General features: G+C 40.4%; 1 protein-coding gene across 1 annotated transcript; it reads right to left on the bottom strand.

The window, feature by feature from the left end:
- Window positions 1-13,186: 13,186 nt before the first annotated feature.
- On the bottom strand, window positions 13,187-24,632 carry ttc22 (tetratricopeptide repeat domain 22). The gene is made up of 8 exons (XM_047375582.1): window positions 24,179-24,632; window positions 18,387-18,687; window positions 18,066-18,121; window positions 17,867-17,982; window positions 15,694-15,812; window positions 15,198-15,359; window positions 14,160-14,312; window positions 13,187-14,078 (listed from the first exon to the last, which is right to left on the bottom strand). Exons 1-8 carry the CDS (start codon window positions 24,439-24,441, stop codon window positions 13,542-13,544), a joined length of 1,707 nt encoding a protein of 568 aa, XP_047231538.1. The 5' UTR covers window positions 24,442-24,632; the 3' UTR covers window positions 13,187-13,541.
- Window positions 24,633-25,578: the final 946 nt, after the last annotated feature.

The raw sequence follows: 25,578 nt of genomic DNA, 5'->3' as shown, positions 1-25,578 counted from the left end.
GAGTCCCCAGCCTCTGTTTCCACCACGGAATGTGTGATGGCAGGATTGAGGAGATCCTCGAAGTACTCCTTCCACCGCCCGATAATGTCCTCTGTCGAGGTCAGCAGCTTCCCACCCCCACTATAAACAGTGTTGGCGAAGCACTGCTTCCCACTCCTGAGGCGCCAGACGGTTTGCCAGAATCGCTTCGAGGCCAACTGGTAGTCCTTCTCCATGGCCTCACCGAACTCCTCCCAGGCCCGAGTTTCTGCCTCTGCCACAGCCCGGGCCGCAGCTCACGGTACCCGTCAGCCGCCTCAGGAGTCCCACAAGCCAACCACAGCTGATAGGACTCCTTCTTCAGCTTGACAGCATCCCTTACTGCCGGTGTCCACCACTGAGTTCTGGGATTGCCACCGCGACAGGCACTGCAGACCTTACGGCCGCAGCTACAGGCAGCAGCATCGACAATAGATGCGGAGAACATGGTCCACTCAGACTCTATGTCTCCAACATCCCCCGGGATCTGGTCAAAGCTCTCCCGGAGGTGGGAGTTGAATACATCCTTGGCCGAAGGCGTTCCCAGCAGACCCTCACTATGCGCTTGGGCCTGCCAAGTCTGTCCGGCTTTCTCCTCCTCCAGCGAATCCAACTCACCACCAGGTGGTGATCAGTGGACAGCTCAGTCCCTCTCTTCACCCGAGTGTCCAAAACATGCGGCCGAAGGTCTGTTGATACGACAACAGAGTCGATCATCAACCTCCTGCCTAGGGTGTCCTGGTGCCAAGTGCACTGATGGACACCCTTATGTTTGAACATGGTGTTCATTATGGACAATCCGTGACTAGCACAGAAGTCCAATAACAACACACCACTTGGATTCAGATCGGGGAGGCCATTCCTCCCGATCACGCCTCTTCAGGTGTCACTGTCATTTCCCACGTGGGCGTTGAAGTCCCCCAGCAGAATAATGGAGTCCCCGGGAGGGGCACTATCGAGCACTCCCGACAGGGACACCAAGAAGGCCGGTTACTCCGCACTACCGCTCGGCCCATAGGCCGAGACGACAGTCAGAGACCTATCCCCAACCCGAAGGCGCAGGGATACGACCCTCTCATCCACTGGGGTAAACCTCAACATGAGATGGCTGAGCTGGGGGGCAACAAGCAAACCCACACCAACCCGTGGGGCACTCCAGAGTAGAAGAGAGTCCAATCTGGAACCCAATCTCAAGGAGATGGGTTCCAGAGCCCACGCTGAGGCTATTTCTAGTCTATATCTCTCGACCTCCCGCACAAGCTAAGGCTCCTTCCCCCCCAGCGAAGTAACATTCCACATCCCTAGAGCCAGCCTAAGCATCCGGGGATCGGGCCGCTGAGGTCTCCGCCTTCATCCGCCACCCAATCCTCTTTGCACCGGTCCCTCACGGTTCCCCTGCAGGTGGTGGGCCCACTGGGGGATGGCCTCGCGTCTCTCATTCGGGCTTGGCCCGGCCGGGTCCCGCGAGGAGCAACCCGGCCACCAGGCTCACTCCAGCGAGTTCCGACCCCAGGCCTGGCTCCAGGGTGGGACCCCGGCTCTGCCGTACCGGGTGACGTCACGTGCCTCGATGTTTTCATCCTCATGAGGGATTCTTGAACCGCTCTTTGTCTGACCCATCACCTAAAGCCTGTTTGCCATGGGAGACCCTACCAGGGGCATTTAGGCCCCAGACAACATAGCCTCTAGGATCATTTGAGCACTCAAACCCCTCCACCACGTTAAGGTGGTGGTTCAAGGAGGAGTTTGTTCATGTAAATGATAAATCATCTTTAAACTCCAGGGTTAATAGTGGAGTACCACAGGGTTCAGTACTTGGGCCAATTCTCTTTACTATATATATGCTTCCAATAGGTAAAATTATCAGGCAGCATAGGATAAATTTTCACTGTTACGCTGATGATACTCAGCCTTACTTATCCATAAATCCTGATGAGCCCAACCAGTTAGATAGACTACAAGCATGTCTTGAAGATATAAAAACTTGGATGACTAAAAATTTTTTGCTTCTGAATTCAGACAAGACAGAAGTTGTCATCTTTGGACTGGTGTCTTTAAAAAAGAAACTGCTCAGTCAATCACTTAACCTGGATGGCATTAAATTGACCTCCGGTAATAAAGTAAAAAACCTTGTGTCAGGATCTGTGCTTTATCTGTTTGTTTGGTGCCGTTACTGTGCTTAGCCCTTAGGTGGCGTGGAACCTGGAGGAGAGGTGACAGGTGTTCATCATTCCCTTGATTACTTGCTGAGGAGTATATTAGGAGGAGGCTGCCAGCAACTCATTGCCAGAATGTTGTCCCTTAGTGGTACAGCTCAAGCCACATCACCTTGTCTTGTTCCTTGCCTTGACTCTTAGTAATTTGTATTTGTTACCTTGCAGGATTACCAGAACCTGACCTGGTCTTTTTGTGTGGAACTCTGCCTGGATCTACCACTTCTGGAAAGAAGCTATCTAGCTCCATGAACAAAGACTCAAATCTCTTGGACCTCACTGGTTGGCAGCCTCCTGAATTCTTCGCTCCTTGGATACCATTCAAGAACCCACCCTCCTCCTTCCACTGCACCTACTTCTGAAAAGCCCTGGACCATCCTGGCACTCCATTATCCACCTTCATCTGTCTCACGGGTAAACAACTATTTGGTCTCTCCGCTCCTCACCCTCTGGCGGATCATTCCTTCAATCCAGGAAGGCTGAATTATTATTCTTTAGTTTTGACCCTGAGTATTCCCTGCTTACCAGCCTGTTTATTTTTACAGTTGGTTTCCCGGTTCCAGTTTCCCTGCCCACGTCACTGCACTGTAAATAAACACTTTACCGTAAAACTCGGTCTCCTGAATTGCTTTCTGCATGTGGGTCAAATCCGTTAAAGCAATATGACACCTTGGTGTTATTTTTGACCAGGACATGTCATTTAAATCCCAAATTAAACAGGTTTCTATAATTTCCTTCTTTCATCTCCGCAACATTGCCAAAATTAGAAATATCCTATCCAGGAGTGATGCTGAAAAACTAGTCCATGCATTTGTTACTTCAAGGCTGGACTATTGTAATTCTTTACTATCAGGATGTCCACAAAATGCAGTTAAAAGCCTTCAGCTGATTCAAAATGCTGCAGCAAGAGTTCTGATGAAAATTAAAAAGAGAGATCATATTTGGTAAACATTTCAGCATCCAAATTCTCCTCCACCGTCTGTCTGATGGATGTTTCTGATTGGGTCAGACGCTTGAATTGATGAGGGGAAATGAGAAGCATCTTCTGCGATGTTCTGAGAGACATTATCTCCTGATTATACCACCCACTAGATCACCAATCAAGGGAGCAAGAGCCGTTAAGATGGGGAGAAGAAAACCACCTCCTTGACTTTTGAGAGCAACTGCTTCTGTTTCAGACCGGTTCTTTTATCACCCAACAATCTGATGATTTTTCTTTGTTTCTTCAATTGTCTGTGTCGAGAGGGCGATAGTTTAATGTTACCTTTTAAAATATTCAGAGCAATCTCACACAGAGCCTGAAGAAAGTCGGGTGAGCAGTGTGCGAGAATATCTTTACGTTTCTGAGGAGTGGCTTGGTACAGAGCTCTGAATAATGGGACATTCCTTTTTATACGTGCAGACATGATGACTTACTTTGTTTTGGGCACGTACACAGCAGGCCACTGGTGAGGAAGTATGCCCGTTCTCAGTCTGAAATGTTCTGGGCAGGTAGGCGTAAAATCGATGATTAAATATCCATGAGCTTCTCTCGTCGCATCTTCAAAACTCTCCAAGAAGAGACCCTTTTGAGATGGAAACATTTGGCGGGCCAATATATTCAGCTGGAGTTTATCTCTCGGGTTTTTAAACAACACCATATAATTAGCGTTCAGGCTGATGATGCGACTGTACTTTTCCTGATGAAATACATTCTGAGTCAACATCATGACGCTCATATTACGATGGTGACAAAACTGGGTAAAGACTTTCATCACATTTTCATCATCTGAGGCTTGGGCAATAACATCGTCTAGAATGATCAGATGATTCTGATCAGGAGGAAACAGGTTTACATCTTCAAAAGAATGAGGCAATCCTTCCACAAAGGTGATATTTTTATTCATCTTCTGCAATTCAGCATACATGGGTTGAAAAGAAGTGTAAATCCATACAATATTTTCAGGTGCAACATCCATGACATGATTACAATTTTGTAAAATACTTTTTACAAAAAAGTTTTCCCGCAGCCGCTGGGTCCAACAATCAAACATGAGAAAGGTGCTCTAAATCTAGGATCAAAATCAATCTCCTGTAAATCCATGGAACTTTTTTATTATTATTATTGTTTTTTTTTCTCCTTCTTCTTCTTAAGCTCTAATAACCAAAAGGCAGAGCTGTCCCGTCAGAAAAAAGACGTCTCTTATCATAGACCAATCGAAACCTTTTAAGAAATGTTGCGTTTGTCAAGCGGAATCTCTTTTTATCCCTCCTGATCGTGTGCTGAGGGATTTCAATGACACCCTCAGCTGACCCGTGTAAGTAGCCCTCGACCAGCCCTTTGATACTGTTCAAATTGACCCTCTCGCTGCATTCATGCGTCTGAGTGATGCCTTTAGCACGTGTCACTACTTTTTTACGGTTTTTAGTTTGGTATGCATAACTCTTGGGTCCTGTTGATGCAAACTCTGAAAAGCTGTCACCATCTAACTCGTCAGTAAGATCACCCAGATAATTCCCCAATTCCAGAGGAGTTTCACCACTTTTTGTCACATAAATCAAACCGTCCGTGTCAATATAAATCAATCTGTCCTGTAACTTCTCCATGCTGCTGAGAAGTTTTAAACATGCATAAGCGGTGGTGAATGCTGCAATAAACACATTGTTTGCCTTGCTTCGTGGAGAGATTACACGTTTACTGAAATTCCACTGCACTACACACATTTCAGGGTTGAAAAAATGAAAGTAGTTAACTCTATATTTACTCGAGAACATGAAGCTAAAAAATTCATCAGGGTTAGTGATGACTGTGGTCTGAGACAGATCACTTCTTTGCGCAAATTTCCCCAAAAAACTGTTTAAACACAGTTTTGCAACCTGCCTTTTGGCAGGGTTCACCTCGATTTTCTCAGGGTCTAATTGGATACCCTGATGGAGTTTGTAGTCTCTTACATACTTTGACTTGCTCTCCTGATCCACTGCTTCAGACGGGTAGCCTAAAGCCTCCTGCTTACCTTTCAGGAAGGTGTTGATATACCCTTTGAAGATTGTGTCACTGCTCTTTTCAAAATGCCACACCTCTGTGATTTTAGCAAGGCGATAACCACACTGCAACGCTTTACAAAACTCTACACTCACCCACACACCCGTCAGAGCTCTGTCCTCATCATTATGCATGCAGGGACCTGACTGGTTAGTTATTTCAGCACATGTGCGGCAGAGAGTAAACACAAGTTTACCATGGGATGTTCTGTAAGGTAAAACAGGGAACAAGAGGCCTCGTGGTGGGTAGACCACAGCTTTGATTATACCGAAGTAGCTGCTGGGGTCATCAAAATCTTTGCATATGATGGTGGGTGACCGAGGGGAAAAACGCAGTTGGCGTTTACATAAGGGTACAGAGACGTGTAATCCACATAATGTACAGTTTCACCCAGCCCCGCTGTGTACCTCAGTCTCATAGCGCAGGTGCGTCCACCATACAGAGCATCCCGGGGTGATAACGGTTCGGGTGCGTTAACTTTCTCAAGAAAGCTGATCACCCCCGGGTGGGTTTTTTTCATTTCAGTCCACTCATGCTCCCAGATGACCTCGACACGAAGGCCGTACACAGTTTGGAGCACCTTGCTTCTCTCGATTGTCGCTACATAAAACTGTTCAAATGCTACCCCTCTCAACGGACACTTGTCATGAGGCATATAATACTTTTTACAGCCGTGGAAAAAACAGCCGTAAAATTCAAACGCAACTTTGACACCGTTAATCTCTGCATACCATCCACAGAATATGGACCAATTTTCTTTTCACCCCTATTTAAAGCATGCTCGATAAATATGGTTCTGCTGTCTGCAATCCAGCCGAGCCATTGAATGGACACGCTGGAGAACGTTTTACTGCTACGTCTGTAATCCAGAGGTGATGGAATGGCTAAGGTTTTTGGAGGAAGGAAATTGGTTACAAAAACCTTTATGCACGCAGATGCTATCGTGATGCATTTAAATGGATCCACACTTGTCTCCTTAAAGAACTCGTCTCTGAATTTTCAGCAGCCTTGAAAAAGAATTTCAACGTCATTTTTACAATAACGAATAGCTTCTTTCTTAAAGTCAAAGACCCCTTTGCTCGCTTCTCTGTACCAGCTGCTAAACACCTGTTGTTCTTGAAGACTCATGCGTTCTACAGCGTAGCAGGATGATGCAGGATATGACCCCACGTACCGGAGGCGCTCTTCAGAGGAGAATAGGTGGGGGAAAAAACTCTTGCTTTGATCGGTAAAGCCTAACGCTTTCGGCATGGCACTCAGCTTCATACACATGAAGGACAGGCTATCAATGTATTTTAACCTGTAATCAGGGTCGGTTAAACAGAGAACTTTACTTCCTAGCATGATGAGATGAGGTTTAATACCTAACTGCAGCATAGCTGTGAGAATCAGGTAGCTGTCATACCCACGCGCGTTGTGCGCTATTAAGGTGAAGCCTCTGTACATAGGCCTCCTTAAATGGAGAAGGAATTTTTGGGTGCCATTCATCACCTTTCAACGTTTTAGCACAGACCAGAAAGGTGGTGTGCACGCCGCTCAGATTGATGAAGCATTCAAAATCATAAAAAATCAGTTCATCATCAAGCTGATTAATTGCACTGCAAGGCTGAATGTAACACTTATGATCATCGCATGTAATGTCTAGGCCGGGAGGTACATTTTCACCGCAAATACAGCATTTTACATTACGCATGTGTGGTTTATTCGGTTTACTGATTGGAATAACGTATATCCTTTTGCATACTTTACCCAGTTTTACCAACACACAGTCACTCATAGGTCTGTCAGCATTATTTCTGTTGCGCAGTTCCCTGTGTCTGCTGAAACATGAAGAATTACAACAGATTCTTTGACAGCCTGCACAGGTTACAGGATTGCTAATTTCTTGCATACATTTATATGTTTGACACACTGGACAATAACCTTCACAATGTTGTGTGTTTGTATTCTCATACCCGCTGTAACAGTACCCACAGATATATCTGCACCCTGTAAAACCTTTGAGATTTTTTATCACATAGTAGTGACCTTGAAATAACAGCATAAACAGAGGGTTTGAACGATCAGGGAAACTGGTCTCAAATTTACACAGAGCTGTAGAGCCCGTGGTTCTGTGAAACACTACAATTTTTCTCTTCAGAATGTTTTCAAATTTACCAATATCACTAAAAGTAACTGCTGTCTGCTCATTGAGGCCAGCTTGGTCCTGCCATTTCCTCCCCAGTTCTACAGCACGGTCATCAGTAAGCTCAGGGTCAGAGACGTGTGCGAGGCAGATTGCAAAGCATAACTGATTACCGGTATTATCTACAACATACGCATTTTCTTATTAATCAGTTCACAGTCTAACGTTTAGACCATCCAGCTGGGTCATTAACTACCTGAAGAACAAATTCCAGGTTATTATCTACAGGTACATCTGCATTCGATTGTACTAAATCCTCCAAAAAATCCTCGAAAGCAGGCAGGATCATATTTCCATCATCAGTGTGACGTGACGACTGAGATTATCCCACTAATTCCAGCTGCACAATGTCGTTACATCTGGTTAAAGATCTTGCGGCGTCGGCTAATTCAATGAGAATACGCATGATGTTTGTATAGAATGCAGCAAGATCTGGAACGTCCCCCGGACAGGGGGGTGGGATGGTAAAAGGTCTCCTTATTTCATGGTTATTAAAACGTTCACGTTCAACAACCACTGGAGGATCTCGCCCTATTTGATCAGAACTGACCGTTACCTCCTGATTGAAATTACCCCCATGCTGATCAGCATTGTGTGATGTTGAAGGATTTTGATGACTGTCAGGTGGAGACGGTCTGTTTAAATCTTCAAGAGCCTGATCGATTAAGTTTAAAAAGTCACCGTGCTGATCTTCATTGTGGTTGTTAACAAGAGATGCTTCATCCTCTAAAACATGTGCAGCTATAGGATTTCGTTAAGTTCAGTTACTAAATTTTTTATTTCATCCAGGGCAAGTCTGATTCGGTTATCCATTTATATGAGCATAAGAAAAATCAAACAACCCAACAGAAAAAAACAAAACAGTGATCAGTTCAGTTTAAAATCACCTTGATGTCACCAAACTGCTTCTGTAACAGAATCTGACATGCAGCCAGAAGCGTTAACGAAGAGACCTTATTCCGACAGTCCCGTGCTGCTTGAGAGGCCTTCTTGCTGCGACGTTGATGTGCAGGTCTGGAACGGATCTGTCCTACCACTAACGTTACCTCTGTAAAGAGAATGAACAACAAAACAAATATATATTGAAATAAACAAATTAAAGCTGAAAGAAAAGGGGAATTCAAATTAATTCAGTAGGTATGAATTAAACATACCGCTCATTAAGGCTCTCACAAGCGTTGCCCTGGTATGCAGAGCAGAAAGTTGCTGTCTTTTGGCTGGTGTTAAATATTCTGTAAAAACAAAATAAAATAAAGTTACCATACGCTGCGCTCAGCGTTCATAAATAAACGATAATAATAGTTTTGAAATAAACGGGTTTTTTAAGGGGAAGTGAACCCCTATAACTTTATTACTTGTAGGTTTATAAACGAATTTTGAAATACTATAACTTACTCCGGGTCTGTGCGATAAAACCTCCAGATTTCGCTTCTTGTTGTGCAGGAGTGATGCGTTTCTGTTGAACGCTGTCTTGATCTTTGAAAAGCGACCTTCTGGTGGGCGGCTTCAGTGTCGCATCTTTGGGTGCATCTGTAAACAGATTTATATGATATTTTATTGAACTATGCTTAAAATACATATATATATATATATATTGTTGTTTTTATTTATTTTCACCCACCTTGCTGCTCTTTAGTTTGCTTGATCAAATCAGCTGGTGCTGCTGTTTCTTCCAGAGGTACGATCTCCGTCGAATCTGTAAACAGTTTTTATCTGAGTATTAAAACAAGTCTCTAATAATACACATTCACTCTCAAAGAAAACAAATAGTTTTTAGGGCTTACTTTCTGTCCCGGGAGCAGCTGGTAACTTATCCGTGTGTTTTCAGGGGAAATGATGATAATTTGCAGAGGCGTATTTAAAGATTCAGATTTTAATTCTTTGTTAGAAGAAAGTTCAGATGTTGTCGGGTTCTCATTTTTGAAGATAATCCGCCTTCGCAACTTTGATTGTCGGGGGGAAGGCCGATTCCAGCCGCTGATCCTTCCAACTTGATCATTCCGGTTTACTCTCATCAAATCTCTAAATTTGTTCAATGTTAGCTGATTTATTCGTTAACTATAACATATTGATGCATTTAACATTACTTACCATATTCAGATTGAGTCAAGATGAAATCCTCAAGGCCATTAGTGGTGGGTTCTAAGAGAAAGAAACAATATATATATATATATATATATATATATATATAACAATATTAGAGAACATTTACATGCATTTAATGATTTACATGCATTTAATGATTTCTTACAGATGAATACCTACTTCTAAAGATAACATTGTACTTCTGAGAATCGTTAGAAGCAGATTCAACAATTTCTTTGTTTCCTGAAATATGTACCGACATTTTTTTTCTTGTCAGTACTGGTATTTTCAATGTAACAAGTTTTTAAACTAGAGTTCTACTAGTATTTTTCAGTGTAACAAGTTTAAACTTTTTTTTAGCTGTAGCAGACGTGACGCTGATGAGGATGTAGGCAACTCTGAGGTCTCTGGGACTACTGTGAAACTAAACATGTTTTTATTGCCAACACACTGAAATGCAAAAAAAAGAGGTCCAATTACCATATTGGCTATTCATTGCACTGTTTCTTGTAGACATAACTCAGTGGTCTATGACATGGGAAGCTGTCTCTGTAAACTTTACCAAAATCAAAAAACAAGAATTTCCTTTTAGAAGCACGTATTAGCAATGAGAAACCAGCAAACTTTGATATACATCAGGCCCTGGGGGTCTCACCTGTTCATGAACCTATGTATTGACTCTTTTTGGAGGGGGGTTGGGAGAGTTCTAATTACTTTATTGCCCCGTGTCACACACTTGGTCATGAAATTGAATCAGAAGGCCCAGTGATGTTGACTCGGAGTTCAGTTACAGAATAACATTTGCTCTAAGATGAAAAAAAAAATGTTTTAGAAAAGCTACAGGTAACTAAAATTATCATTCCTTTTCCTAAAATGGAGGCTCTCATTATTTAAAACAAACACATCATTGTTAGAGTCAATTTATAACTTGGAAACAGTATACTGAGGGCTCATAAAGTTTTTCTGCTAATTTCATATTTGTCTTACCTCTTTTCTCCTGGTTTCCAGTCTGTTGACGCAGAAGTGGAAGGTTTGCTCGTTCTACCAATGTAGTGAAGCACAATCTTTATTTACTTTTTAGGTCTTTTTCTATTTTGAACTGATTTAGACTGGCTCATATATTCAGCAAATAGGTCCTGCTGTAAAGCAAAATGAACTTACAATTCTGTCAGGTTACACAGTTCATTTATTAGGATTTCATGTGACAGGCCAGCATTAAGTTGATTATACCTTTAAAAATATAAAAGGATGCATGTCTTTTTTAGATGTATTAATGCCTGAAAAACATACAGATTATTAATAACACCCTTAAACACACCCCTGGGTTGTAATTGGTTCATTTAAGGCCTTCCCCGTAACACCCTTAAACACACCCCTGTATTATTATAGGTTCATTTAAGGTATCGCCCCTAATAACGACAACCAATCAGCATCCACGGTTACGCCCCTCGGACACACCCCTCACACCACCTGTTCTCAATCCCCCATGACCCCCCTTAAGGTCAAAGGTCACCTGTCAAAAAGTTTGATTGAAGGGTGTATTTTAGTCTCTCACGTGATTGTACGTCCACCCTTATTGGCTAAAGCCTGTGGCCTTGGGCTGACCCTGGGCTGAACAAAATTAGCCCCAACGAGCCGCAAACTGAGGGGGCGTGACAAGACATCTGTCAATCATTCTGAACCACGAAACAAATAAAATGATCTCGGCTGTGAGAAGTTAACCCTTTGTGTTGGACCATTTGTTCGCTACTATACCTCCCAGTGTCATTTGCTACTATATACCACAGTATGGTCTGCTACCACAACTCCCAGCAGGTATTGCAGCTGAAAGGAAGGGGAATTGTAGCTCTGATGTCACAGTGGGCTATATAAGGACACATTGCTTTTTCTCCCGCTGGAAACCGAGACGCAGTTACCACGCAACGGAGGCATTCTGGAGTAAGTACTCACACGTGGGTTTTCATTAATTCTCCCCACTGGCCAAAACTCATGAGAAAAGTTTTCTGGGATAAGAAGCCCAGTAGACTTTACTTTACTGATCGAAGGCGTGGATTTAACATGTAACCCAAGAAAAACCCACGGAGGTTTTCCAATGAGACAAAAGTTTCCTCTTTGTTTGTGTTCCAGTTGACTGCTGACGGTCCGTCATATTTTTCCCCTTTTGCCAAAGGAGGATAGCCGGCCGTCTTTGAGTTTGTTACGGATGCGTAACAATCAATAATCAAAACTCTTACATTTGGAAAGACTCTGGGATTTTCCCCAGACTATTTAGCATCAGTTTTGTTGTAAATGTCACAAAATGTTATACAATACTTTTCATTTGTTTTTATTAAGTATTTTAACATTTTTATTTTAAACAATAGGGAGGGCTTAGCCCTACTAGCCCACTTATACCAGCCGTCCCTGAGTTCTAGTAGTAGTGAAAGTCCTTCCGATGTCTTGCCTCATTTTGTTTCATGATGTCACTCAAGAAAAAAATGTGTGTTTTGAGGTGTGCCCTACAGCACACCTACCGGTATGCAAGCACAACTCGGATGTCAGCAAAATTGTCAGAAGTTTACAAAGCCACATCATCTGGGCTTTTCCAAACTGTAAAAGGCATTGTAATCTTATTGTATGTAAACTTCTGACTTGAATAGAAATAATTGTGATAATTCCAACTCACCTAAAACAAGAAAAATGTGTTACAGTTACTTGATCTATTGACGGTTGTCAAATCAAGAACAAGACGGCTATCTGCTGCCTGTTTTGTAAACTGCAAGGACCTCTTAACGCAGTGTGATTTATAAAACATACATAGGAGGACCAGGACTGGAACAACATTGTGGTGGTGATTTCTTTAAATAACCATTACAGTGGAGCTCATAGGCAGTGTTGCCGGATCTTGCTAAAGAAACAGGCAACCAGCTCTATGAAAACGAGCCCAAAAAAGCCCAACGAGCAACCCACCACACTCTAAAACAGAGGCCACTTGTAAACAATATACTACAGACGAAACAGCAAACAGTAACAGGACAATAATTGAAAAGGTACAGGCAAGGTAAAGGTACCTATCATCATTCTTACATGTCACATTAGCCAAATATATAAACAGATTATTAAACCTTATGTTCTGACTGATTAATTGTTTTCCAATAATCAAAAAGGGTGCTGATCATTATGGGATAGCTGAAGGGTGAAGCAGGTGAGTTGTAGCAGGCTCCTAGAGACACTCAGTCAGCTCTAATCCCAGAAGTAGCAGTGTAGATATTTGAAAGAAGCCAGTTGTGAGAGGTGACAAGATTTGCTACTAGAGAAGTATTCGCTTATCCTACTAGGGCAACACCTTCTATGTGCTAAATTGGTAAAGCTTTTGAATGGAAAGCAGATACAGATTTGAGTTTGATTTCTGAGATCAACATTTTCTTGACATTTACCTGAACATTAGATGAGTCCTTTTGTGGTGTAACAGGGTAAATCAGCGACTTTGACACAGTGGACCTGGGTTTGTCACGTCAGGAAGGGCATCCAGCCTAAAATCTTTGCCACCGACACCAACCATTCTATCTGACTGAGCTTAAGGTACATTGCAAAGAAGGATAGGCAACATTTCAGTTTCAAAATGCACAAAGCTGGTATAGACATACTGTAGCTCAAAAGAGTTTTGAATGCAAATGGACTCCACACTTTTCAGATCTTTATTTATGAAGAATTTTGAAAACAATGCTTCTTTTTCCTTAACTTTACAATTTTGAACTACTTTATCAGTTTATCATTTAAAATGCCAGTAAAATACACTGAAGTTTCTGGATGTAACATGACCCAATCTGAAGAGGTTCAAGGGGTGTGAATACTTTTGCAAGGCACTGTATAGATACATGTTTACAAGCACTGCAACCTGTATCCATTTCAAAAGATTAAATAAAACTCATATTTAAAAAGCTCACAAATGTTTTCCAATATCTGAAATGCTGCCAAGGCATTGCTTGATTACTTTTTGCCTTGCGTTTTTTCTTTGTCCTACTAAAATAACACTGTTTCATGTTAATGAAAAATACCGTGCCAGAGGTCTTTTCTCAGCAAGTTGTTTAGGCACCACTGTTTTGAGCAGCCTTTTCACCAGGCCCAAGCGCCCTGTCCTGATGAGAGTCTTAGACAACTCTGTGACCTCTTCTGTATGTGTTCTGTATAGGGCCCGAAGTTCTGATTTTACTGTATCCTGGGGGTATCGCTCCTCTGCCTTGTTCACCCACATCTCCAGCTGTGTGATGACAGAACTAGGATCAGAACCTCCCTGCATAAATAGATTCAGGAGGGTCAGTAGGAGGCAGTGCAGGGTTGTGGTGTCAGTGCTCCCTGGTCTCTCTAACTCCATGGCCTGCTTGAAGCACTCTGCAGCATTCTGCTCTTCGCCTTTTATTAAAAGGCAGCGTCCTCTGAGCACATGGAGGTCCGGTAAGCTGTCTCCTGGCTTAAACTTTAGCGCATTGGACAGACTCACCAAAGCGTGGTTTATTGAACATTCATCAACCATAAGGCTCTCTTGGAGTGCATCTACACCCATGTAATAGAATACCTGAAAAGAAGAGCATAAAACTGAAAGTGTTTCCTGCATATGTCCCAAGTTCTGATCATCATATTGTAGTTTTAGCTTTACCTGTGCCATCTCTAGATGAGTCCGCAGACACGGACGTACAGTCAGCACCTTGTCCAAGTCTTTTCTTGCTTCAGCTAGCTTCTGTCGGTCAGGAACTCCTCCTATTCCATGTTTTGCTTTCTCAAGTTCGTTGACATAAAGGATCACATTGATCTAAAAAGAGCATATACTTAATATATATTTCTTATGGACAATCCTACACAACATATCTCATCAGTGTCATGGATAGTATTTAATACAGGTTCTGACGGTGGATAAGCTAAGACTTTTATAGAATCAACACCGTCCACCTTTATTGACACTCCTAGCAGAGATGTTGTTGTTATTGTTGTTGCATAAACTCACACTGGAAATAATTATTTGGAGATTTTTTTCACCTCCCATACCATCTTCCTCATTGTGAATCGTGCCAAGATAAACTTAGATCCTCTTTTAGGCTTGCCTGTTCCAGTTCTAACTGTTTTAAACTTCTTAAATATTGCTCTGACTGTAGATGTGGGTAAGTTCTGGTGATAATTTTGTCTTAGCCATTTCATGTCTTATGCAGATCAATACAACTTGACATGCACTTTTCTTGAAAATCATGCATTCTTGTTTTTCCCATTTTGAAGAGTCAGTAAGAGAATTGCACCTCTGTGTCACATCATGTTTATACCCAAAGGAAACAGGAAGTCATGGATTACCAATTCTTAGTTATTCTGATCAAATAGAAAACTAAAGTATGAATCAAAAAGTCTTCAGTTACATTTGTTTAAGGGAATTATTAGGAATGCCAGTAGCTGTGGTGCTGGTGATTTTGCTAAAAACAACTGTTAAAGGTTAGATATTTTTCAAAAATGTTTCATTGTGATATTAAACAACTCGAAGAGAAAATTATGGTAGTATGATGTATTTCACACATTTACCAGGGTTGTCAGTAATTGTGGAGGGTGCAGAGGTATGCCTAATTCAAAACCACAGAAAATATGCCTATACCTTTTATTAGCAACTTTAAATGAACATGACATGCATTGAGTTAATGTGTCTCAGATGCAGTACCTTGGCACGTGTACAGTAGGCCTGCCAGTTGAGCTCTGGATCTGGCAGAACATTTAGAGCCATGTTGCAGATCCCTGTAGCCATGTCATGTTTACCCAGCAAAAAGACTATTTTGGCAAGAATGTTCAGGATGAATGCATCGTTGCTGGCCAAATCCATGGCCTGAAGAGAGAGACAGTTCTGTTAAATCTGGCATACAAGTGGGAGCAGCAACCACTAAATGTCCATTGTACTCTAAGTTGACTAGAATTAGTTTAGTAGTCACAATAATCTTCCATTTGTTATATGATTATCTATCTATTAAAGTAAAACAGTGCCATTAAATATGCTTTCATTGCAGTCAGTCACATCAAATGTTAAAAATTAAGGAAGGAATGCAGAAAAAAATAATCAAGTAAGAAATGTGTAATAAATGATTGAAATCACAACATTTCTGTTTATTTCTCCCTTACTGGATTGCATTTGGTGAGGATTGAACTTCTGTTAGTTTACTTACGGTTCCATAGCAGAACAGGGGATCAGAGGCTGAGAAACCACAGTCATGTATTGACATGGGCACGGAGGAAAATTCGTCTTTCCTTTCCAACATGATGCCAACATAACACCAAGCTAGAGCTAACAGGAGACATTATGGTGAGATTGTTTCCCCACTTTATATACTATTTGATTTTAAATCTTTTAAAGAAAGAAGATTATGTTATCTTTAAAAATTTGCATCTTCGAAGTACAAATGTTTGAGCTACTAAAACGCATAATGACAAAATCACAATTACTGAGTTTGTTGACAGTTTTTAGATAAACAAGAGTAGTTTTCACTACCAAACCAGATGCAACCTTTTACCCACAAGAACCACTTGCTCCAAGAGCCCTGGAAAAGTTATTCATGGACCTTTTAGATTCAACTAAAACCCTTTATCCTACATGTTATTATAACTCTGAAGTGTTTTGCTCAAAGAATTTCAGCTGAATGTCTGCTATACATGTCAAATAATCTGACATGAATTATCTGATGTTGCCTATTTAGAAATGTAGAAATAATTGTAATTAATCTATGATTTTTTTTTTTTACTTTAAATTGTGATTATTGTGTTGAACCTAAATATTACATCCCGTCTAATTAATATTAATAGAATTCTATGCACAATCATCAGTTCTTTACATTCTTCCACTCTCTCACTAGTTTAAAAACTGTGGCAGAAAAAATTGCCTGGAGCAATGTAGTGACACATTGTCCAAACTCAGCTTCTGATTGGTTGATCAGACCCTCATGATGATTCTATTCCCTGCAAGCTCTGTCTGCTAGTTTAAGAGACATCAGAATTCTGAGACGCACGCAGAATGATAGACTTGCCCTTCGCTTGGTTAGAACTGAGGTATAATCACCGTTGTGAATTTCTGTTGAGATAAATGTTTTAGTTTGCACCGTATACTTTATTACTTTCATTTAATGTTTACATTAAGTTTTAGCAAGGTTTTATTTGGCGTTTGCTTTACACTTCTGACATGCTAATCATCACTCAGTGACTTTCTTTAAGAGCATTTATTTCTCTTTGTGTCCAGTATGAAGCAATAATAATGGTTAAATCATCCTAATATCCAAAAACCGAAGCCAGACAAACCAGCTGCTGTCTCCCACCACAGGTAAATAAAGAAATATACAGAATCTCTTTGCTTCTTTAAATTTCTAAAGAAATGTTTCAGTGGGATAGAAAGAAAATGCATCCTTTGAATGCATTTTTGACGACTAATCAGACTGATAATGATAGAGATTGTTTTCAAACATGAATTTAGGCCAATATACCACGTAAACTGTCACATAAGTATTTTGATTTACAAACTTTATTTTGCAAAAACATTTTTACATTTCAGACAAATTAAGCTCCATCATACATCAGATATCTGATTGTTCCATATGTTCCTAACAGAGCACTTTGTTCTCAGACTGCAGGTTTACTGGTGGTTCCTAGAGTCTCTAGAAGTAGAATGGGAGGCAGATCCTTTAGTTATCAGGCTCCTCTCCTGTGGAACCAGCTCCCAGATTTAGTCCGTGAGGCAGACACCCTGTCTACTTTTAAGGCTAGGCTTAAAACTTTCCTCTTTGATAAAGCTTATAGTTAGAGTGGCTTAGGTTATCCTGAGCTATCTTCGTTATATTTTACCTCCACCTTCTTCCCTCCCTGTTGGATGGAGTAAGGGGGAGTCAGGCTTAGCCTAAACCAGCTCAGTTATGGTTGAGGTGCAAACACACCCTCCATTTATGCTACCTGTATGACCCCCTCTCTTTTCCAATGGTTATAATCAGTCTGACAGAGAGAGGTATCCCAATCGTTGTGGTTTTTAGTATAACAATGGCCATCAGTGGGCTCTAGATGGACAAACTCTCTACTTTTAAGGCTAGGCTTAAAACTTTCCTTTTTAAATAAAGCTTATAGTTAGAGTGGTTTAGGTTATCCTGAGCTATCTCTGTAGTTATGCTGCTATAGGCTTAGGCTGCTGGAGGACATAATGAATACTTTCACCCTCTTTGCTCCATTCTCACACTACTCTCTAATTCTGCATTATTTGCTGTTATTTCAGTTTTTAACTTATGTTCTCTCTCTTTTCTCTTCCTAGAAGCTATGTCTGGCCTGACTCTGTGTCTGAATTTTTATTAGTAAACACTTACCTACCTTTGTGTTGTTTTGTCTCAGATTCCAGTGTTTCCTTTAGGAGCTTAAGTCCCTTATTGTAGTGAAAGAGTCTTGAGTATTCAGAATCATCTTTGTTTTTTATGATCTGGTCCAGTCTTTGGGAATAAATACATCATTTTAATATTTGTACACTTTGTTGTGAAAATAAAAATCTATATATTTCAGGTTTTCTCCGTACCTGACATAAATAGTTGCCATTTTAAAATACCAGTGTTGCTTTTCTTCTGTTGGTATCTGAAAAACAGAATCAGCTTAATATTAACATTTAATGAGTGATATAAATTTTCTTGCAGCTTTCAAACACAGTAAGTGCTCATTTTGGACCAAAATTTTGGACTGTACTTTCCAAGACGTGATTAGTATAAAGTTTAATGTTCATTATTCTTCCAAACGTATTGGGCTTTATCAACATAATAGCCAGTAAAAAGAAACAAGGTAATACATGTTAATCCTCAGTTCTTACCATCATTTGCATCATTTGTAATCTTTTATTTCTTACCAGGTGACCCCCATAATGCAGAGCTTTGTTATAAAGTGACAGGGCTGACATTAGCCTTTCCCTCAAGTTGTCATCGCTGTCCAGCTCCACATCATACGGATACGCGTATGCCTGCTCGGCCAGACAGCGTGCTGCCAGCAGACTGGTCTCCTCTTGATAATCCTCTCCAGAGTTCACCCCCATGAGATAGGAGACTTTGTCCACACATTCCTCTGCATCCAGTTCTCTCTTCTGTATGTCATACACAAAGCCCAGGTTAGCCCAGGCATTGAGATTCCCAGGGTCCTCCTTACAAATGCTCCTAAAAGCCCAGAAAACACAGGGGTTAATGAACATTCCTTTTTCGAGCCTTAATAATTAATTACAATTATTAATTTTGATTTTTGTGAAATTACAACAACTACAGACATTCAAGCCACATTATTATAAAAGATTCCAAGAAATCTTCCTGCTCCGAAAGTAATGGTACATGATTCCATTGTTAAAGTCTCTGGATTGGCAACCTGTACCTTACAATTGACTTTATGGTACATTTAAATATTTTTAAAGCCAAAAATGGCCATAGTCCCTTATATTGATGACATCTCCACTTATTGTCAAAGCCTTTCAGTCCCCTGATGTCCTCTGAAAGTGCCAAGGTGAAGCATTCTTATTATGGCCTTCACTTGTAGATCAGGCTTGTTGCAGACTTGAAGGCAGCAGAGACCATTAGATGTTTTAAAGGGCAAACCTAAAACAAATCTTTTTAAGTTGGTTTTGGCCTTACCTGTAGAAATTATGAGTAAATGGTATATGACCTGCACTTGTATAGCCCTTCATCAAGTCCGAGGACCCCAAAGCGCTTTCCACAACAATCAGTCATCCACCCATTCATTCACACATTCACACACTGAGAGTGGTGAGCTACATTGTAGCCACAGCTGTTCTGGGGCAGACTGACAGAAGTGGGGCTGCCATACAATTGGTGCCACTGGGCCTTCCGACCACCATCAGCAGGCAAGGCGGGTGACTTGCCCAAGGAGACAACAACTGAGACGGACGGAAGGGTTTGAACCAGCAACCCACCAGTTACAGAACGAACCTATGCCACCGTCGCCCCGGTATAACTGTGGATTCATTCAACTTTGGGTATGATTTTAAATAATTTATTACTGTGATTAGTTATACTTATTTATTTTGTTGAATTATTTTTGCACCAATTGCCTAAATACATTTTGATTTTATTTATCTTTTATTTTCATTTTTCATGGTTGTTGGGACCACAGCCATGGGTTTCAACACTAAAACTCCGGTACATACTTTCCTGGAACTTTTCAAAATAAAGTGCATTAACCTTCTTCCAGCACAGCCAGGAAAGGGGGTAACTGCGGACTTCCTGTGGCGCCATTATCCAAATAAAAGCCTCACCTTTCCACAAGTCTTTCTCTTCCACGCGGCCTTCCATAGGAACCGGATAGGAGGGGAAAGCGCGCTAAGGTCTTTTGCTGGCAAAAAGACATAAATTCAACTGGATCCAAGGAAGCATACGATCACCGATCATATGCAAAAGTTAAGTAGAATGAAATACTGTCTGTGTATCCGGTATTTTCATTCATGAACGGGGAAATTAAGGTGTAAGAGTTGCTTACATTTTCTCTTCGAGGCCCCACAGAAGCAAACGGTGTTCGAGAGAAGCCCCGGTGGAGAAGCTGTTTCTACAAGCCGAGTCTGGAGGAAAGACTATGGCCCGCAACCGTGTTTACGGTAACGAACAGCTGGACAACGTTCGTTCTTCATCAACAGTTGGAGGCTAGCGGGAAGCTAACCTTTGTTCACAGAACAAACGCACCTTCTGATCGGAAGAAACTGAGGAAGTTAGCGGGAAGCTAACTCTTTGTTCACGACGGATATCTTCTTCAAACTTCGCCCTTGGACAACATTCCTTCAGCAGTTTCAGAGGTTGGGTTTGGGCAGATTAACAGATTAACAGTTAGGATTAAATGATCTAAACGTTTTCATGTTATGAAGTTTGTTTTGTGGAACTCGGCTATCTTGGTGCTAGCATGCTACCTGTAGCACCCAGGCCGGTTCGTGTTCTTTTTATGTTTTAAAGCTAAGATAAACTTTATTAAAAGGGTGGTTCTAACCAGAACATTGCTCATAACGCGCCGTCCGCGCTTATGCATTTTAACCCCGGTATTTTAAAGGTATGTGTTGATTCTGGCGCTAAGCTATCTTCTAGCTTAGTACTTTAGCTAGCTTCTTTGTTAGCCCAACGGGCAGCCGGTAAGAACACGTGTGCTAACATTAAGGCTAGTCAACAGAAAGGTTGTTAGTTTTCAAGCTAGTGAATAATAGTCCCTGAACATCATTTTACTAAATTTGATAACTAAGTAAACACCATTAAGCCCCATTTCACCAGAAAGATTTGGCTCTTTTCCAAAATACTCAATAATATTTCTCCAAATATTATTTTAATAAATAAAGGCAGTTAATTAGACACCGTTGAGAATTAGTCATCCAGGAGGTTGGTTTCATTCAGCAGATCATTATTTAAAACATTATTTTATTAAAATAATATTTAATCTGATCTTGCATTATGAAGGGTTGTCTAAATGTTGCTGATTATTTTCTAAGTTAGTTCCAAAACTAACTTAACTTCACTTCCAGATTCTTCAAGATAATCTTTGGTTCTCAAACATAAACATTGCATGGTAATGTTGCATCACTCTTTTTGGTCATGATTTCTAATCATCTTTAATCAACTTGTTTATATTGTACATAGTCCATTAGTCTTCATTATTCTTTAATTCTGCTTGGTAGTTTAGTTGAATTGTTTTAGCATAGTAAAGAGTTTGTTGATTGAAATATGTTTGACTTTGAGTTGACTTATTTTTGTTAATAAATTCTTGTATTTTAAGAAATTGTGTGAATTAATTCCATATATGTGCAGAGTTTATGCTGTTCAATAATGTCAGAGCTCGTCTCACACCTTTCTATTCTGTCCTAATACCATTGCCTTAATGGGGCTGGTATTCACAGGACAATCCTTAACAGACCGGAATATTATTTGGTAAAATATTAAAATATTAATATTAAATATTAAATAATATTCTCAGATTCATATTTCCAATATGGTTTTATTTTTTTTATCCTACTTTTAAAACTGTTATCAGGAATTTTTCATCTATGCTTCTTATTTTTCTATTCTTTTTGTTTTTTTTTACAATTTTCTTCTGTTTCCTAGATGGATTTTACCCAAAAGTACCTCTGTCAATTAAACAGTTCTTCACAAATGTTCCATGTTTAGCTTTGTTTTGTTGTGTTGCCCTCATTATGCTTGAAAGTTTGATTGGTTGGTTGACTGGTTGTTTGAGTGGGATTTCTTAACTTACCAATACAATCTGATGACACTGAATATGTCTCTACATTTTAAGCTTTAAATCCCTTGGACAGTCATACTGTCAGTGCAAATTAATAGTTTATTACATCAACTTCCATTACTGGCAACACAAGTAACAGCCATTTTAAATTTTTATTTTGGATTTCAAAGTGAGGAATCTTTAGTCTTCCAACTTGATAAAAAGTAGCTCATGCTAGCCTGTGTTAGCATGATAATGTTTCTGGCTAGAATGGCTAGCCAATATTGCAAATGTTAATCTTAAAAAATCAGCATGTTAGCATTGTCATACATTAAATGAACCAGAAGGATTTAAAGAACTTATTTGAAGCCGCTCAGCTCTGAATTACAGAATTATGAAAGGTTCATGACAACCAGGAAATCAGAATGGAAACTATTTGTTGGGTGTTCTAGTAAAAAACAGAAGGTACAAATGAGATGTATACTTTAGATAAAAGAATAAAACAAAAAATAGCTAATTGTGTTGATTGGACCACTATCAAATAAGTCCACTGTTGTAAAAATTATAAAGCTGCAACAAATCATTTAAAAAAGTGTGAAACAACTGAAAATATGTCTTATATTCTAGGTTCTTCAAAGTAGCCACCTTTTGCTTTGATTACTGCTCCCCACACTCTTGGCATTCTGTTGATGGGCTTCATGAGGTAGTCACCTGAAATGGTTTTCCAACAGTCTTGAAGGAGTTCCCAGAGATGCTTAGCGCTTGTTGGCCCTTTTGCTTTCACTCTACGGTCCAGCTCACCCTAAACCATCTCGATTGGGTTCAGGTCCGGTGACTGTGGAGGCCAGGTGATCTGGCGCAGCACCCCATCACTCTCCTTCTTGGTCAAATAGCCCTTACACAGCCTGGAGGTGTGTTTGGGGTCATTGTCCTGTTGAAAAATAAATGATGGTCCAACTAAACGCAAACCGGATGGAATAGCATGCCACTGCAAGATGCTGTGGTAGCCATGCTGGTTCAGTATGCCTTTAATTTTGAATAAATCCCCAACAGTGTTACCAGCAAAGCACCCCCACATCATCACACCTCCTCCTCCATGCTTCACGGTGGGAACCAGGCATGTAGAGTCCATCCGTTCACCTCTTCTGTGCCGCACAAAGACCAGGTGGTTGGAACCAAAGATCTCAAACTTGGACTCATCAGACCAAAGCACAGATTTCCACTGGTCTAATGTCCATTCCTTGTGTTCTTTAGCCCAAACAAGTCTCTTCTGCTTGTTGCCTGTCCTCAGCAGTGGTTTCCTAGCAGCTATTTTACCATGAAGGCCTGATTCACACAGTCTCCTCTTAACAGTTGTTCTAGAGATGTGTCTGCTGCTAGAACTCTGTGTGGCATTGACCTGTTCTCTAATCTGAGCTGCTGTTAACCTGCGATTACTGAGGCCGGCGACTTGGATGAACTTATTGTTCGCAGCAGAGGTGACTCTTGGTCTTCCTTTACTGGGGCAGTCCTCATGTGAGCCAGTTTCTTTGTAGCGCTTGATGGTTTTTGTGACTGCACTTGGGGACACTTTCAAAGTTTTCCCAATTGGTCTGACTGACCTTCATTTCTTAAAGTAATGATGGCCACTCGTTTTTCTTTACTTAGCTGCTTTTTTCTTGCCATAATACAAATTCTAACAGTCTATTCAGTGGGACTATCAGATGTGTACTGTATCCACCTCCTGCACAACACAACTGATGGTCCCAACCCCATTTATAAGGCTTGAAATCCCACTTATTAAACCTGACAGGGCACACCTGTGAAGTGAAAACCATTTCAGGTGACTTCCTCTTGAAGCTCATCAACAGAATGCCAAGAGTGTGCGGAGCAGTAATCATAGCAAAAGGTGGCTACTTTGAAGAACCTAGAATATAAGACATATTTTCAGTTGTTTTACACTTTTTTGTTCAGTATATAATTCCACATGTGTTAATTCATAGTTTTGATGCCTTCAGTGTGAAGCTACAATATTCATAGTCATGAAAATAAAGAAAACTCTTTGAATGAGAAGGTGTGTCCAAACTTTTGGTCTGTACTGTATATATATATATATATATATATATATATATATATATATATATATAAGACTCCTTTATATTAGGACAAACTTAACAAAAACACTTTCATATTATGAATCCTTGTATTAGTGTTTTACATATGCAGTATTTAGCTATTTTACGCCTGTCCTGTGTTTATTATGTCCATTGCAGCTTGTGATTAGTTGAAGCAAAGCAGTCTGAATGATGTGGGTAAACTGCTGTCATTTCCTAAGCTAAAGTTAAAGTAATTGTACTACACATTTCAATGACTGTTGTGTTTCTCTTCTATTGTTAGTTGCTAAAAACATGACAGCCCAAACACATTTTTCTTAGCACACACTGTCTTCCAGAAGAAGTTAGTGACTTATACCTGAATATTTCCTCAGCTCTGTCCAGCTGTTCCAGGTGAAATGCCAGCAGCCCCAGTAGATTCCTGACAGCGTACTGCATATATCCCACTTCAACCTCCAGCTCAGCTTGCAGGCTCTCCTGTTTCAGGTAAGTGTCTCTGAATCGCAGATTCACTGGACCAACAGGATCACAGTTAAGATTTAGCTCCAGGTGAAAGTGACCAGGGATGTACTGCATGTCCTCAATCAGAGACTCAATGTCCTCTGAATTGTCTGTTTCCATGTCCTCCTCTGTTGATCCTGCTGAAAAAAGTAAAAAAATTCTGGCTGTGTGTATTTTGACTGGTGATCCTTAACACCTCATCCTACGTTGTTAGGACTTGCGTAAGCCTCCAGATACCTGGCAGGTTGAACAGGTTAGACTAAGGAGTGACTAGGGAGGGAAATACACTGTTAGTTATGTTTAACAAGGAAATCTGCAGGCATTAGAATTTCTTTTTATTTCAGTTTTACCCCACTCAGTGTTTTCTAATTTTAAAAATTTTAGATTTTGTTGAGTTTCCTATATTTTCATTAGCTTTCTATTTCATTTTATTGTGAAATCCCTTCATCGTAGCATTGACCCTGCTTCCAATAGTTGATTGGTCCACTCTGAACACATTTTGTTTTGTTTTTTACCATTAAGCTTGTTATGACTTCATTTATGTACCAGTTTCAGTTTGTTGCTTTTTCTGACCCAGTAGAAGCCTGATTTGTGTTCCACAGGCTGTTGTCTTATCTACACCTCTGTCAGCTGCGTCAATGGAAGAATGTCACCAATCAGGCTCTGTGTGACTCAAGAAAATACAACCAGTGTTCTGCTTAATTCAGAATAGAATATAATAGAATAGAATAGAATAGAATAGAATAGAATCACCTCTTCATTGTCAATAATATAGACTAGCTTACAGTGACATTTAAATGAATGCCACTGGAACAAATGTTCCTTGAGAACTACAGTAACATAGAATAATGAATCTTACAGCAGATAGGTGATTAAATACCTGAACTGAAGCAAACATTTGGTTTTGCTTCTCGTTACATACTACTACTTAAAATTACCTTTTTAATGGTTTGGGTGTTTTGCAAACTTCTCAACTCATAATGAACTCAACTGGATCAGTAAAAGGAGAAAAAAACTATCACTGATCTTCAAATAAAAACTTGTCTTGTGAATCAGATTTTTCTACAGTACAAACCAGTGAGTTTCATCTCATCATCAAAAGATACAGAGGAAACCTTTGGCTGAAGCAAGTGAAATATGTTACTAATGCATTCGAGTCATCCAAAATACATTTTATTACACAGTGCTTTATTTATAAAGTAAAACATTTACATATAGATTGAGTTTAAAAAAAATGGACAGAAAAATGCGGTTGTT

The sequence above is a fragment of the Girardinichthys multiradiatus genome, chromosome 9 (genome assembly GCF_021462225.1).
Source record: "Girardinichthys multiradiatus isolate DD_20200921_A chromosome 9, DD_fGirMul_XY1, whole genome shotgun sequence".
Classification (NCBI taxonomy): domain Eukaryota; kingdom Metazoa; phylum Chordata; class Actinopteri; order Cyprinodontiformes; family Goodeidae; genus Girardinichthys; species Girardinichthys multiradiatus.
Note: the sequence above shows the minus strand (reverse complement) of the source record. Positions and strands in the feature narration are given on the sequence as shown.

What these genes read in the sequence shown, in the direction of transcription:
- ttc22 (XM_047375582.1), bottom strand. Translation starts at nt 24,441, where the DNA reads ATGGAAACAGACAATTCAGAGGACATTGAGTCTCTGATTGAGGACATG. An exon ending in TGCATTATGGGGGTCACCTG is followed by an intron (nt 18,122 to 18,386) that starts GTAAGAAATAAA and finishes TCTGTTTTTCAG; the next exon opens with ATACCAACAGAAGAAAAGCA. An exon ending in CCCTGTTCTGCTATGGAACC is followed by an intron (nt 15,360 to 15,693) that starts GTAAGTAAACTA and finishes CTCTCTCTTCAG; the next exon opens with GCCATGGATTTGGCCAGCAA.